Raw genomic sequence first — 15,795 nt, 5'->3', positions numbered from 1 at the left:
TGATGTAACATCTTAACGGCACAATCTCTTCCATGCACACCCTTAAAATCACATTAGCTGATTTTAAAGGAATGTGCTTCAGGTTTTGTTAGTATGTAGTTTCAGGAACTTCAAAGTTACAGCAGCACCTGTATTCACCTCCATCCTAATATGTTGTCTCCCTAACTTCAAAATCATTCAGAATCCATGATTCATCCTGTGTGGATAAGACATTCAATTAGAGGTCCATCATATTTCTGGACATTCACTTCTTCAGTCATAACTCTTTTAATCATCATTGTAAATTACTTTTATAGAATGCAACTTGCTCTTCTGGTTGAAGATGCCCAGATTCTTCTTCTGAATATTCTTCTCAGGGAAAGTTGGTCTAGTCCAACAAGCTTTTGCCATGTCACCCCTTTTGCCATATCTGATTACCCTTGCACCAGCATTCACTCATTGAATGGCCCATTTTGGCACATCTGTGATATGCTTGTTGCTATTTTGACTTCTTATGAGCAGTTCCCAATTTGTGGATCTTCATTCCTGCACCAAATTGTGAAGCCTCTTCAGTAGCCAGGTCCATCAACTCAGTGATTTCTACTGTTGTCTTTAAAGTCAAAACAAGTTCAGTGAGCTATCTTCTTTGGATAGCCTCATTTTGAAGACCACAAACTGGATGATTTTGAAGAGTCTCTTTGAATGACTCACCAAACTCACAATGTTGTGCCAGCCTTTTTAAGGTTGCTGTAAACTGAGCAATGCTTTCGCCTTCCACTTGATGCCTTCAGTGGTATCAGGAACCATTCCGCAATGATCAGTGGCTTTGGAGAGTAATGATCTTCAATGATCCTTGTCAAGTCATCATAAGTTTTGGTTCCTGCCTTTGCTGAATGAACCAAGCACTGGAGCAAATTGAAGGTTTTACTTCCTATTGCACTGAGGAAAAAATAGTAAAAGCAACTAATTTGCAATTTTATTCACATCCCTTCGTTTCAAATATGACACACACTCTCTGAAATTTCGCTCTTCTCTGATGGGAAAAAGCCTTTCTTTTAAAACCACACAGAGAGAGAATTTTTTCTTACTTGTTTTCCTGAGCTGACACTTCAATTTTTAATCCTGTTGTTGCTTCTCCCCAGCCTTCTAATATTCCATCGAATCGATAGAATCCCTACAATGTAGAAGGAGGCCATTCAGCCTATCAAGGCTGTACCGACTCTCCGAAAGAGGATTCCACCCAGGCCCACTCCCCCCTCCCAGCCTAACCCTGTAATCCATGCATTTACCGTGGTTAATCCACCTAACCTATACATCTTTGGACACTAAAGGCAACTTAGCATGGCCAATCCACCTAATCTGCATATCTTTGGACACGAAGAGGCAATCCACCTAACCTGCACATCTTTGTACTTTAGGAGGAAACTGAAGCACCCAGAGGAAACACACGCAGACAGTCACCCAAGGCTGGAACCAAACCAGGGTCCCTGGCACTGTGAGGTAAGAGTGCTAACCATCATGCCACCATATTCGAAGTGTGAGGACCCACAATGTCTTCTTCCCTCTACTCAGGATTCTCTATGTTCTCGATTAAATAAAATTCCGACTCATCGCCAATTTTCTTTCTGTAATGTTCTGACAAAAAGGAAAAGACATGGTTTGCACACGTAGATTCAAGCTAACAGCAGCAGATTTATTCTCTAAGATCTTGCCTGTACAGAGTACAAATTGCAAGTAAAACAGCAGCCTCTGAAACAGCTGAATGACATCACCATCAAATCATGTGATCAGCTCTTAAAGCAATCATGCAATGCTTTTAAATATGTAAGGGTTGCTATTTTTTGCTGGAGAAGTGAGAGTTGGGCTCCACCCAAGTTTTCTCTCCCTTGAGATAAGCACATGGCAGTGGTGTACTTTCTCAGAGCTGGGATTTGATTCATGAATGCCGAGATGTGTTCATGTGCCAATGGGCTTGGTGTGTGCCAATGGTGTGCGCCAATGCTTGATTTTTTGGAGGCCAAGCCTCCTCTCATTTGCTCTGAAGCCTGGGAACAGTGCCTATGTGTCACCATCAGGAACTACACTAGAGGATTTGCTTATGACGGAGTTGTGTAATGGCAGGAAGAGACTTATGCATTCAGCTCTGCTTTTTGCATTGCTGCTGGTCAGCATTAAGAAGCATAGTAACCCCCTTCACCTACACACTACATGCATCATATCAATTTACTGGACACACTTGCTATTGCTACAACATTGTTGTACTCAAGGGGAACTGTATATATACTGGACCAGTGTTACTACTGGACAAAGGGCTATTTAGTATCCAATAGTGCAGTATTTACTCATTCAGTATAACTTTATGGCTGTTCTCATACTCTATGGTAAATGATTGTTGACTTTCAAGTGCTTCAGGGTAGCTGTGCATTTATTATTTACCTCAATACATGCAAAATGATGTTACCAAATGGTGAATGATTAGGTTATTAATCTTTTGCTGCTGGGTGAATGCAGTAATTGGCTGTAAAGTGCTCTGAGATGATCTAACATTATGAAAGACACTATATAAGTCCAATTTTTTCTTTCATCTCTCTTACTGCAGGTATTCCTACAACTGAAATGTTTTCAAACCTGTTGTTACTGCATGGTGAATGAGTATTGATTGCACCTTTAAGTTTCTTTCAAAGTTTGGTCACCACAATCAATTTTGCCAAATGTTCCCAACTTTTATGGATGCTTTTTCACTTTAGATTTTTTTAGAATAGAGAGAACCTAAGTATCCCAACAAGCACATCCCTTTTTGAAAGATGAGCCTTTTCTCTTCATATTTTTCAATGTTCACTTTCTACAGAAAAAAATTCAAATTCCTATTGAATTACCTCATCTATTCATTTTGGTGCCCATCCACATGCTTATTACTCACTGAAGGAAAATTTTCTCTGAATCATCCAAGGGAAACCAACCATTAACCATACCTCATGCTTCAAATAGTCAACACCAAGAGTCTAGTGTACAGAGTCTAGGTAAGACCTTCTGGAACACTACATTAAGTTTTAGGCACTGTACATTGGAAGGTAGAATGATTATAGAATTCTTACAGTACAGAAGGAGGCCAATCAGCCCATCAAGTCCATACTGATCACAATCCCATACAGGCCTTACTCCTGTAACCCCACATATTTACCCTGCCACTCCCCTGACTCTAGAGTCAATTGAGTGTGGCCAATCAACCTAACCTTTCTGACAAGCTCCCATTATCTCTTTCGTATTCTGTCCTACCATGTAGTTACAATTAGGGAGGGCCTATACATCATTCCCATTAGTGACTTATTGCCTTTAATCATTTCTCATCCCAAGCCAAACTGCTTCTACATCCTGGTTTACTAAATTTAGGGTCATCCATCTCTACTGTGCTAATACCACTACTAATTAACAGAGACATCCATCCACCTTTTCTTAATTTCTTGCCCTTCCTAAATGTCGCACACACCTCAATATTCAGGCCCGAATCTGTGCTATCCTGTAGCCATGCCTCTGTCAGATTGTTAAGGTTGTTGGAGGTCTGTCATCTCACTCACAGACATCACTGCAGAGACAATGTCCTAGATTGAAGAATATTAGCTGCTTGGTCAATGGTCTTCCCTCCATTGGTTCAGTAGTAAGAATTTTCGCTGACAATTGCCCAGTATTCTGTTTTACTCACAAATCCTCAGACAATGAAGCAGTCTTTGCAGCAGGACCTGAAAACTTCCAATATTAAAAATAGAAAATGCTGGAAATAGTAATTAGGTCAGGCAGCGTCTATGGAGAGGGAAACAGCATTAACATTTCAACAGATGGAAGGTCATCATCCTGAAATATTAACAGTTTTTCTTTTCACATGGCCTCCAACCCTCTTTTCACATTCTGCATGATCTGTTGAATATTTCCAGCATTTTTTTGATTTTATTTCAAATTTTCAGCAACCGCAGCATTTTGCTTTTGTATTGGTTGATGACCTCTGGGCTTGGGCTGATAGGTGGAGGCAACATTCATGCCCTGCAATGACTATCTCCATGGGGATCATCAGTTATACAAATAGCTTGGAGAAGCTGAGAATGTTCTCCATGGAGAAGAGAAAGCTGAGAGGAGAGTTTGGGATGAGGAATTTCGGTTCTGAAGGCAGATTTGATAGAGGTATTCAAAATCATGGGGGTCTGAACAGAATAGTTAGAGGAGAATATCTGGAATTAACAATCTACTGAGGACCGTGAAACCATTGTCAATTGTCGGAAAAATCCATCTGGTCGCTAATGTCCTTTAGGGACGGAAATCTACTGTCCTTATCCGGTCTGGTCTACATGTGACTCCAGAGCCACAACAATGTGGTTGACTCTCAACTGCCCACGAGCAGCTAGAGGTGAGCAATAAATGCTGGCCAGCCAGCAACGCCCGTGTCCCATGAATGAATTAAAAAAAACCTTCCCACTTGTGAAAGGATTAAGAACAAGAGGGCAGTTTTAAAGTAATTAGGAAAGAATCACTGAACCTCTACGATGCAGAACGGGACCATTTGGCCCATCAAGTCTGCACCGACAACAATCCCACCCAAGCCCTATCCCTGTGACCCCATGTATTTATCCTGCTAGTCTTGCTGATGCTATGCAATTTAGAATGGCAATCAACCTAGTCGGTACATCTTTGGACTATGGGAGAAAACCACAGCACCCAGAGGAAACTCACGCAAACATGGGAAGAAGGTTAAGCTCCACATAGCAGTTACCCGAAGCCGGAATTGAACCCAGGTATCTGACACTGAGGCAGCAGTGATAAACACTGTGCCAGCAATGTGATATCAGGAAAAACTTTATCATGTAGCAAGTGTTAAGGGTCTAAAATGCTTTGCTGAGTGTGTTGAAGGCAGTTCAACTGAAGCATTCAAAGGGAAAGGACAATTACCTATAAAGAATGAAGGTGTAGGGTTGCAGGGAGAAGGCAGAGGAATCGGAACTGGCTCAGTTGCTGATTCAGAGGGCCTACACAGATGCAGTGGGCCAAATGGCCTCCTTCTGCGCCATAACAGTTCCACGAGAGGTTTGATAGAGGTATTCAAAATTATGAGGGAACTGGACAGAGTAGATAAAGAGAAACTATTCCCATTGGTGGAAGGATCAAGAAGCAGAGGGAAAAGATTTAAGGCAAAAGAAGCAATGATAACAAGAAGAAAACATGTTTTACTCAGTCAGTGGTGAGGATCTGGAATGTACTACCTGAATGTGGCCAAGGTAGATTGAAGCTTATCAGTCGGAAGGGAATTGGATAATTATCTAATAAAGAAAGTCTTTGCAGGACCTTGGGAAAAGTCAAGGGAGTGGCACGAGGTGAATTGCTCTTGCAGAAATGAAACTAAGAAGTTGAATGGCTTCCTTCTGTGTTGTAACCATTGTATGATTGTATAAAGAATCTTTTAATAATGTTTTACATACAGTTATCAGTATTTCCCACTGAAGAGACTTTCTAAACTTGGCAGGAGTATGGACAGCACAGGAATGTGAAGTAAGCAGAGCACAGAGAGCACGAGCATGGAGGAAACACTAAGGGAGCATGGAGAAAACAAGAGAACAAAGTTAGTTGAAGTTGGTTCCCACTCACTTGCTTACTCCTGACATTTTTTTGTGGACTCCCAGGAATTTTTTTTCAGGCCTCCCTAGAGCACCATCAACCTCCATTTGAGAAGCATTGCTCTTGTTCTGTAGGTAATGTAGATGACTTGCTGGAAAATGAGGACAGAATTGTGTCTGACTGTCATGCTTCCATGGGTGAATGCCACTATTTCACCGTCAGTTTTCGAACATTGAGAATTTTCTCGGTCACAGACTGGAGGTAGAAACTGTATTCCATGGAGAGGAGAAAACAAAAAGTCATAATTGAATTAGCATGCGAGGCTTGTCAATACAGGAGACATTAAATGGAAGAGCACTTAAGATAATGGCAATGGAGTTGCTGTTTAATTTGTTCAGTGATCACTGCGAAAGTAATTCTTCCCCAAACACTTCCCAGCGTTCAACTCATAATATCAAACAAGAGAAATGAGCAGAATCTCTTTTCTCCTGGATAAAACCGTCATGAAAAAGTGAAGACACCGCTATGAATTTTTTCACAAGGGCTTGAGATTAACAAGCATCAGGAAAAGGGGTACAAGGTAAGGAGGCAAAATAAATTCTTCCACAAGCTGACAGCAGCTGCATTGCCTATATCAGAGTGGGACCTAAACTTGCTGACTAAACTGGAAAGTACTCACTGCAATTTGAGTTTAACAAAGCGCCACAATGTGATCCATACTTCAGGCAGAAATAAGTAACATCCTTTGAGATACATTCCCAGAAGGAAACTCACTGCCCATTGCAGTTGAAATGCATTCAATCTAATCTTTTTAAGTTCAGTGGAAAACATCTCATGGTTTTTGGCCAGCATTCATACCTATTGAATATTCTTGTTCAGGCAGGTGTCCCATCTAATTTAGTCCTTTCGCTCAAAGTAAATATTTGCACAGTGTTGAATTGAAGAAAGACTCATGCACTAACCACGCCGTCATTCAAACCTCCTCTCCCTTCTTTTAAAAATTCATTTCCACCATCTGGAAGGACAAAGAGAGCAAGTCCATGGGAATATTAGCTCCAGGACCCCCTTCAGGTCACATACCACCCTGACTTTAACATTCCTTCTTCATCACAAAATCCTGGAACATCTTACCTAATAGCACCCCAAGATAGTGCACTACCATCTTCTCAGGGGCAGTTAGGAATGGACAACAAATGCTGGCTTCATTAATGATGTCCATGTTCAGAGAATGAAGTTTAAAAAATCTAAACAAAATTCTTTTCACACTGGATTTCTCCTTTTGCTGGTAATTATTTCTTGGACCTTTGCAAAACAAATCATATCCCAGTGGAAGTGGTGTGTTGTAGCATCATGTAATGGGTTTAGAAACATAGAAAATGAGTGCATGTATAGGCCGTTCAGCCCTTCGAGCTTGCATCACCATTCAATAAGATTATGGTTGATCATGTACTCTTGGTATCCCACTCCCACTTCTCTCCACACTGCTTGATCCCTTTTGCCGCAATGGCCATGTCCAGCTCCCTCTTGAACATTTCTAATGAACTGGCCCCAACAGCTTTCAGGGTAGAGAATTCGACAGGTTTACAACTCTCTGAGTGAAGAAGTTCTTCCTTGTCTCAGTCCTGAATGGCTTACCCCTCATTCTTAGACTGTGATCTCTAGTTCTGAACTTCCCAACATTGGGAACATTCTTTTCACATCTAGCCAGTCCAGTCCCATCAGGATTTTACGTGTTTCTATAAGATCCCCTTTCATTCTTCTGAATTCCAGTGAGTACAAGCTAGTCTCTCTTTATATGTTAGTCCTGCAATTCCAGGAATCAATCTGGTGAACCTTTGTTGGACTCCCTCAATAGCAAGAATGTCCTTCCTTAGACTAGGAGGCCAAAACTGCACACAATACTCAAGGTATGGCCTCACCAAGGCCCTGTATAACTGCAGCAAGACATCCTTATTCCGATACTCAAATCCTTTTGCTATAAAGGGCAGCATTTAATTTACATAATTTACACAAGCTACTTAAATATATTTCCCAAAGAAAACATTTAACATAGTCAGAATTAATGATTCAGTGCAGCAAGACAATCTGCAAATCTGTAATTTGTTTGCAGCGCCAGGCTCTTCAACTATTGGGGATATCTCAATGGAACACATGTTTGTCCTCACCTCATGGTCACATGCAATGACTGGACAATATTTAAGAGCAGAATGTCAGTCATATTTTGCACTCTCCCTAACCCAAGCTTAATTAAATCAACTGCAGCACTGACTATGAACTCAATACAGAAGTGAACTCCATATAGAAGATGGAAACATCAGTAAAGTGCAGCCACTCAGTCAGACTCAACAAAAGACTTAACAGCAGGAACCCTGGCACATGCACATTCTGGCCAATAAATGGATATTTCTGGAGCAGAGAACATTGTGAGTGTTGTAGCCACCATTATGGGATGATTACCATGAGGATTTGTCAGGAGACCATGGCAGAATCATGGGCGCAGCACCCAAAGGAGGAAAGAACTCTTCAAGAACCCAGTAGAATACAGTTGGCTGCCCAGCCTCCTAATATCCCACCGTCCAATGCCTCAGGCTCCAAAATTGGAATTCTCAAAAGGTAAATTAAAGGGGCAGTCACACTGATCCAATCTTATTCTTATTATTTCTCACCCCCTTTAAACCTCATTCTGCCAAAATGTGAAAAGCACTATCTTGGTGGCTTATTAATGTGTGCTTTTGAACTAGATTGCCAGCATTCCAATATTTTGATTTTATATTGGTGCCTGTAAGTAGCAAAGACCAGAAAGGTATCAGGTATCTAGGAGAATTTCACAGTGATTTCATTGCAGTGTTAATGTAAGCCTTACTTGTGACTAATAAATAAATTTTTAAAAAATGTTCAATCACTGATGGGTCTGTGTTCCTCTGCTCTCAGATGACCCCACAATTGGCCTCGACACCCTAGGGCAGGTTCTGATCACTGACTAATGGAACCTGCTTTGAAATTTGGCTTTGAATAAAGGATTTAATGGAGCAACTAGTCCCCCACCAGCCCAACATGATCAGATAGTTGCCCAACATGTGATGAATGAGGCACCTCAATGTCTGGGAGCAACTTAACACCACCAGCAAGAGTTAGAGCTTAGAACAGAGGAAAAGGACTGAGGACAGCTCCTTTGTGTTTCTTTGCTACAATGTTCAGTCTAGAATGGATTCACTTCAGAAACAGCTTTGGACAAATAGGCAGAATGTTATGAGATTTTGGGCAGGCATGAAAATGGGAGAGTTCCAGATCTGTTTTTTGAGCGTGTTTTCAGGCCCAATCTTATGCGCTCTGTCTTTAAAATTTTGGGCAACTCCATTTCTTGCTACAGAAGGCAGTGGGTGGGCCTTAACTCACCAGAGGGAGTTACTGTGCACGTGTAGACCACGAATGCTACACAAATGCATTAACAGTAGTAAGAGTCTGACAGACAAAGAGAGAGCTGTCAGGTCCCTGCTACTGTAGGTAGCCTCAAGTAGCACCGGCCCCCAACCTCGCAATCACCCGAGATTCAGATCCCCTCCCTCCCCCATCCCCACCAATCATGGCCCCACTGACTGTGGCCCTACGGTCCTCCCCGACCAATTGCATGCAGAGTGGCAGTGGGGTCCCCTTCCCCCACAGGCCTCGCCCCCATTGGCCCCTCCCCAACATACCCTAACCCCATTGACCCAGCCCACCACAGGCTCTGCCCACCCAGTGGCCTCTCCCACCCACACGCTCCACCACCCACACGCTCCACCCACCCACCCACAGCCCTCATCCCTGGCACTTCCTAGTGGGCATTGCCCAGGTGTCAGGTTGGTACTGCCAACGTGCCAGGCTGGCATTGCCAATCTAGCACTGCCTTGACCTCGGCCTTCCTGGGGGGAGCCTCAGTGGCCTCTGGTTCCACCAGCAAGGCCAACACGACAGTTCCCCATTCATGGGGAGCAAGTGTTTTCCTCACCAGAGAGAAGCTCTCCTGACAAGGCCCTAAGGCGTGGGGTGCAAGTCCGGACGATTGAGAGCCGGGCTCACTAAACACATTCAAAACCCTATTTTAAGAAATTTAAATGAATTAACCAGCCCTCGCCCATTTTCTGGCCCATGTGCCAGAAATTCAGGTATCGTAAAATCACGCTGGTCGCAAAAACCGGCGACAATCATGCTTGTTGTTTTGCGCCCGATTTTAAGGCATCTTCTGGCTACAAAATGGATGTAAAGCGGCGGTAAAATTCCACCCATTTTCCTCAAAGTTCTGGCTTCTGCTGCTCATTACTTTCATTCAGTGTCCTGCAGGCAATTGCCATTTTTGTCACAATAAGAAGGTGAGTGAACATAGAAACATAAAAGATAGGAGCAGGAGGAGGCCACTTGCCCTTTGAGCCCAGTTCACCTTTCATTGGCTGATAATAACAATAACAGTAACAGTTCCATCTAAAATGCAAGTAGTTTCTTGTACTCAGGCACCACACACACAGCTGCTAAATGTTTCCAGCATTTATTTCTGTGTTCAGCATTCTTGTAATTGTTCTCCACTCTTTGAAGGTATGCAATGTCAGGCTGAATGAAATGGTTAATAATTTTCATTAAATTTAAAATTGTAAAGTATTGTAAAGTAGGAAGAAGGGCTGGATTTGCCTGAGTCAGGACTTTCACACTGCTCATGAACTCCCAGTCAAGTGTGGTCCTCCATGTACTGAAAATTATACCTGACTGAAATAAAAATCCTGTTAGGAACAGTTACAAATAATTAATTAACACCAGTGGTTTTCATTGGCCATTTCAGCTTTTGTTGTTATATCTTTGTCCAATTGGAGACTACCCATGACATCGGAGGTCATGAGCAGCTTTTTTTAAACACACTATTCCTTTAGAAGAGCCTGTTTAATTCAGTTCTCTTTTCATTTCAGACTCAGTGTTCTTTGAAACAAGATTTCCCCTTCCCTGAAGATGCTCCCTTCACACCGTTTTTCTCCCCAAAGACACATATCTTTGAACCACCCAGTTCCCCCCCTCTCATTTCCTCAGTCAGTTGGGCTTGATACTGGCCTCACCCAATATCCTGATGTACATTTACTGGCAGGAGGTCACTGGGTAACAACTTAGGAACATTCTCCCTCTTTAGCCAATGGGCGCTGAAGCCTTTGGCGAGTCCCACCACAGTTGTTCAATATAAATTGGCCAAAATGGAGAAGGCCGCAAAGATGAGAATGAGTCATTTCTGTCCATTTGATCTCCTGATTGCGGAAGTATGGATAAAAACGTAACATTCCTTTTTCAAAGGGATTAATAGTAGCCTGGTTGTTAAAATAAGTCCGTTATCAGACCAAACTATAGACCAGGTCACAGCTCTGATTCAGATTTGTGCTGAGTTATCTGATCTCACCTTAAGGGCAGCAATAAATGTGCTCCTGTTGATCTAAGTTAGCTCTGGCCAGGGAGTTGACAAAGAAGCACCTGTTTTGCCCATTCTGGGAATGCACATTTCTGGTGTTGGGAGAAGGCAGATGAAGCATGAGTTCAAAACCTTTCCCACCCCACTAAAGGTGGGATGGTGGTGCACTTGGGAACACAACTGGATAGGATACATGTAACATTCCATATCATCTTGGATCAAAATCAGGAAGTAATACGAGCAAGAGGCAACTAATTGTTCGGGATTTCCAGTTGTAGGGTCATCACACTGGCAAATTTTCGCAAAGTAGACATGCTAAAGTTGCTGTCTTTGGGATTGAGGTCCAGTTGATCAGCAGCAGAGACCCAATCTGACCAGGAGAAAACTCTGATGAAGCTTTTACTCTTTTTGGTTTGATATGCAGAAGATATTGGCAAAGCAATGAAAATGCTGGAGTACTAATAACCTGAAATGGCACAGTTAAAAAAAAGCATCAATTTAAAAGGTTTCATTAATGACTGTTGCAAAAGAACTCAGGTGGAGAGGAAGTTGTTATGTTTAAACTGATGCACTCCAATGTTGGATGTTTACAGCCCAGAAAACCATTCAATCCATCATGTCCATCCATGCCAGCTCTCTGCCAGCAGAGCTAACCTAGGCATACTTTGTCTTTTCTAGTAGCTCTGAAAGTTGTTTCCCTTCAGATGTTTATCCAATTCCTTTTTTTCATGAAAACCACGATTGAATCAGCCTCCACCAAACTTGAGGAAACTGGCAGGGTTAATTTAGTCATGTCACCTTTGCTTCTTTTGCAGTCACTGTAATAGAAGTCTATTGATACGCAGGCTTTTGATGTTGGCAGATAAATATTCAAGTGTTTGGGTCCCACTTTTTTTTTGTCCACAATTTCAAGCTAATTCTAAAGGCAGGTTTGAAATGGTTAAAGCTTTCACTGAAAAAAATAACATCTCACAGACATAAGAAGAATGCCATTAACAAGACCTTTTTTATAGCAATGATCCTTTCAACTTTGGGGAACTGAAAGTGTGGGCATCTTTCGAATAATAAAAATGTCGGCAACACAGTGACACAGTAGTCAGTACTGTTGCCTCATAGCGCCAGGGACCCAGCTGGGTCACTGTCTGTGCAGAATTTGTACGTTCTCCTGTCTGCATGGGTTTTCTCCAGGTGCTCCAGGTTCATTGGGAAGACGTGCTGGTTAGGTGAATTGGCCATGCTAAATTCTCCCTCAGTGTAACCGAACAGGTGTCGGACTGTGGCGACTAAGGGATTTTCACAGTAACTTCATTGCAGTGTTATTGTAAACCTACTTATGACACTAACAAATAAAAGAAAGCTGCAAAGCCGTGGTCTACTGTTATGGAGTGGCCGGCACAGGCCGTTGCAGTGCCGTTCTGAGAGTGTGAGTGTGTATGTGTGTCTGTGAGTGTGTGTGAGAGAGATGTGTGTGTGTGTGTGTGTGACTGTGTGGGGTGTGTGTGTGTTTGCATGAGAGTCTGTGTTGGGGATGTGGGGGTGTGTGTGTGAGTATGCGCGGGTGAGTGTGTGGGGTGGGGGTGAATGTTTGGGGTGGGGTGGGGGAGTGTGGGTGTGGGATGGGGGGGTGGTGGTGACTGGGGAGTGTGTGAGAGTGTTGGGGGTGGGTGTGAGGGGGTATATGGACTGCGGTTGGGGGGGTTGTGTGTGTGTGTGTGTGTATGGCGTGGGGTTAGGGGTGGGAGTGAGGGTGTGTGGGGTGGGGTGTGTGTGTGTGAGTGTGTGGAGTTAGGTGTGTGGGGTGGGTGTGGGGGTGTGTGTGTGAGTATGGGGTGGGGTTGGGGTGGGAATGAAGGTGGTGGGTTGGGATGTGGAGGTGGGGTGGGTGTATGTATGAGTGGGGGTGTGGGAGGGGTGTGTGTGAGTGTATGGGGTGGGGTTGGCGGTGGTAGTGAGGGTGTGTGGGGTGGGGTGTGTGGGATGGGAATGAGGGTGTGGTGATGTGTGTGTGTGAATGTATGGGGTGGGCTTGGGGGTGGGAGTGAGGTTGTATGGGTTGGGGTGTGTGGGGTGGGAGTGGAGATGTGGGGGTGTGTGTGTATGGGGTGGGGTAGGGGGTGTTGGTGAGGGTGTGTGGGGTGGAAGTGGGGGTGTGTGTGTGCGTGTATGGGTTGGGGTTGGGAGTGGGAGTGGGGGTGTGTGGGGTGGAAGTGGGGGTGTGTGTGTGAGTGTATGGGTTGGGGGTGGAGGTGTGGGAGTGTGTGTATGGAGTGGGATTGGGTTGGTAGTCAGGGTGTGTGGGGCGAGGTGTGTGAGGTGGGAGTGGGGGTGTGTGTGAGTGTATGGGTTGGGCTTGGGAGTGGAGGTGTGGGGATGTGTGGGGTGGGGGTGGGGGCAGGGTTGGGGGGATTGTGCTCGAGCGGCTGGAGGTAACTGTTGGGGCTCACGCCACCTTCAAAAGTCCTGAGTGACAGCCATCTCGACCAATCACAACCCAGTCCTGGCTGCCTGACGTCACAGTGCCGTTGGGCCGGGTGTGCGAACTGCTGGGTGGCAATGGGGTCTGTGATGGGTTTGGGTTGCAGTGTTAAAAGTTTTTTTTTAAACATTTGTAGCAGTCTCTTCTCTCTCTACCCTCTCCCACTACACACACACAAACACACGCACATGGTCAGGGTTTCAGTTGGTTTTGATGTGCCCATTTGACAGGGCACTGGGGCACCAGGCTGTGCCCGGGAGCGGAGCGTCATGCTGGCGGTCAAAGCGCAAGCGCAGTGTGTTTCTGATCACCAGTTTCTCCATGATGAAGGAGGCGCAGAGCCAGGGGATGGCGTACTCCAGGGTGATCAAACCCATGTAGTCAAACTCGAACTGAGAGTAATCCCAAGGGCAGGCGTTGAACTGCCGCAAGATGTAGCCAGTGGAGAACTCCCAGATGTACGTCCAGACGGTGTAGATGAGGCAGCGGGTAGCGATGCAGCACTTGTCCTTGAGGTAGAGGTACATCCTCTCCACAATCAGCATGGATGTCCCATAGATGAAAAGCGCCCAGACGCTGGTGACCCCAGGGAACTTCCAGTTGAAGTGGACCACAAAATCCCACGCTGCCGTGAACATCACCTCGCAGAAGTAGCCATGGATGGCATAGAGATACCAGCGAGAGAGGGCACTCAAAGGCTCTGCCGCAGCCATCCTGACTCAATGGAGGGAAGGAGTAAAAGCAAAGGGAGAGAGAGAGAGAAAGCTGCAGAGATAAAACCAACATATCCAGTTACAGCAAACCAGCCGATGTGGATAAAACATCTTCACCACTCCTTGGAAACAGAGGATTAATTTTTAAACAGATACTAACCTGCAGAACCTCCTTCCCCCCTCATTAATCAGCAGTCGCGCAGACAATGGCTCTGCACCGGACGAGAGAAATAATGGGGAAGCACTTAGCAGAAGCAGAATGCGGGAAGTACCACAGCTCAGAGCTGAATGGGGAACAGTTTCTGACATCAATGGAGCATCCCTGCAATTCAGTGCTCTTAGAGAAGGCAGCTGAGAACAGGGGGTCGTGAAAAGAAGTTCAGCAAGCAGCGCAAATCCATTGACATGCATTTTAACCTCTGGGCTGCCAGGGCAGACACCGACTGAGGAGACAGAGGATATTAAAAGCACAACACTCTTCTAACATCGTGAGGCATCGGAGCTAATTCATTGCACAGGACAAGGGTTGGATAGAGGCCAGATTTCACATCTGACATTCACCTCTGCCTCAGACCCCATGCACATTTATTTAAAATACTGACAGGCTTGTACACGCATGTAGAAATATTACACAGATAATTGCAGTGGCTGAGTTTACGCTGCTGTCTGAGAAAGCTGCCAGCATTTTAGACTAAATAAAACAAGACACTACAAAACCTTTGGACAGATGGGAACATCTTCCCCATCTCTGGGAAAAGTGTTGCTAGCAGTAAAACAACATGGCTGCCACTGTGTAGCCAGCTGTTGACAAGAGAAGCTCTCACCTCAAAAACTGTATGGTTTCCATTCTTTCCCAGTTGGAATTCATTGAACTCCACCGAGTCTGCACCAATACTAACTTGTAGCAAGTTTCATTCGCTCATTATCCCGTGTTTGGGGGATAGAATATAAAAGCAGGGAGGTCTTGCTGCAACTGTACAGGGTATTGGTGAGGCTGCAGCTGGAGTACTGTGTGCAGTTTTGGTCGCCGCATTTGCAGAAGGATGTGTTGGCCTTGGAGGGAGTGCAGAGAAGTTTCACTAGGCTGATACCGGAGATGAGGGGGTTACCCTATGAGGAGAGATTAAATAGACTGAGTCTGTACTCGTTGGAGTTTGGAAGGCTGAGGGGGGATCTTATAGAGACATATAAGATAATGAAAGGGATGGATAGGGTAGAGGTAGAGAGATTCTTCCCGCTTAGAAAGGATAGCAGAACTCGAGGGCACAGCCTCAAAATAAGAGGGGGGAGCAGTTTGGATCAGAGTTGAGGAACTTCTTCACTCAAAGGGTGGTGAATCTCTGGAATTCTCTGCCCATTGAAGTGGTGGAGGCTACCTTGCTGAACATATTTAAGTCACAGGTAGATAGGTTTCTGATAGACAAGGGAATTAAGGGTTATGGGGAGAAAGCAGGAAAGTGGAACTGATCCACTTAAGATCAGCCATGATCTTGTTGAATGGCAGGGCAGGCTCGAAGGGCTAGGTGGCCTACTTCCTGCTCCTATTTCTTATGTTCTTATGTTCTTGCTGACCTACATTGGCTCCTAGCCAACAACATCTGTTAGGGTGC

At 44.5% G+C, this 15,795-nt stretch overlaps 2 protein-coding genes across 2 annotated transcripts in view; both read right to left on the bottom strand.

The window, feature by feature from the left end:
* The window catches only part of rad51b (RAD51 paralog B), a 465,368-nt gene extending 459,741 nt beyond the window's left edge, over nt 1–5,627 (bottom strand). The window contains exon 1 of the mRNA XM_080203004.1: nt 5,608–5,627. Coding sequence (XP_080059130.1) covers nt 5,608–5,624 — 17 coding nt within the window. The 5' untranslated portion in view covers nt 5,625–5,627. The remainder of the gene's footprint in view (nt 1–5,607) is intronic.
* An 8,045-nt stretch (nt 5,628–13,672) lies between these two features.
* Nucleotides 13,673–14,185, bottom strand: LOC145352289 (transmembrane protein 229B-like). Its single transcript, XM_080202039.1, has one exon. It carries the CDS (start codon nt 14,183–14,185, stop codon nt 13,673–13,675), a length of 513 nt encoding a protein of 170 aa, XP_080058165.1.
* Nucleotides 14,186–15,795: the final 1,610 nt, after the last annotated feature.

This window comes from Carcharhinus amblyrhynchos, chromosome 14, assembly GCF_965287045.1.
Source record: "Carcharhinus amblyrhynchos chromosome 14, sCarAmb.v2.hapA, whole genome shotgun sequence".
NCBI classification, from domain to species: domain Eukaryota; kingdom Metazoa; phylum Chordata; class Chondrichthyes; order Carcharhiniformes; family Carcharhinidae; genus Carcharhinus; species Carcharhinus amblyrhynchos.
This window is presented reverse-complemented; position numbering and strand designations above follow the sequence as displayed.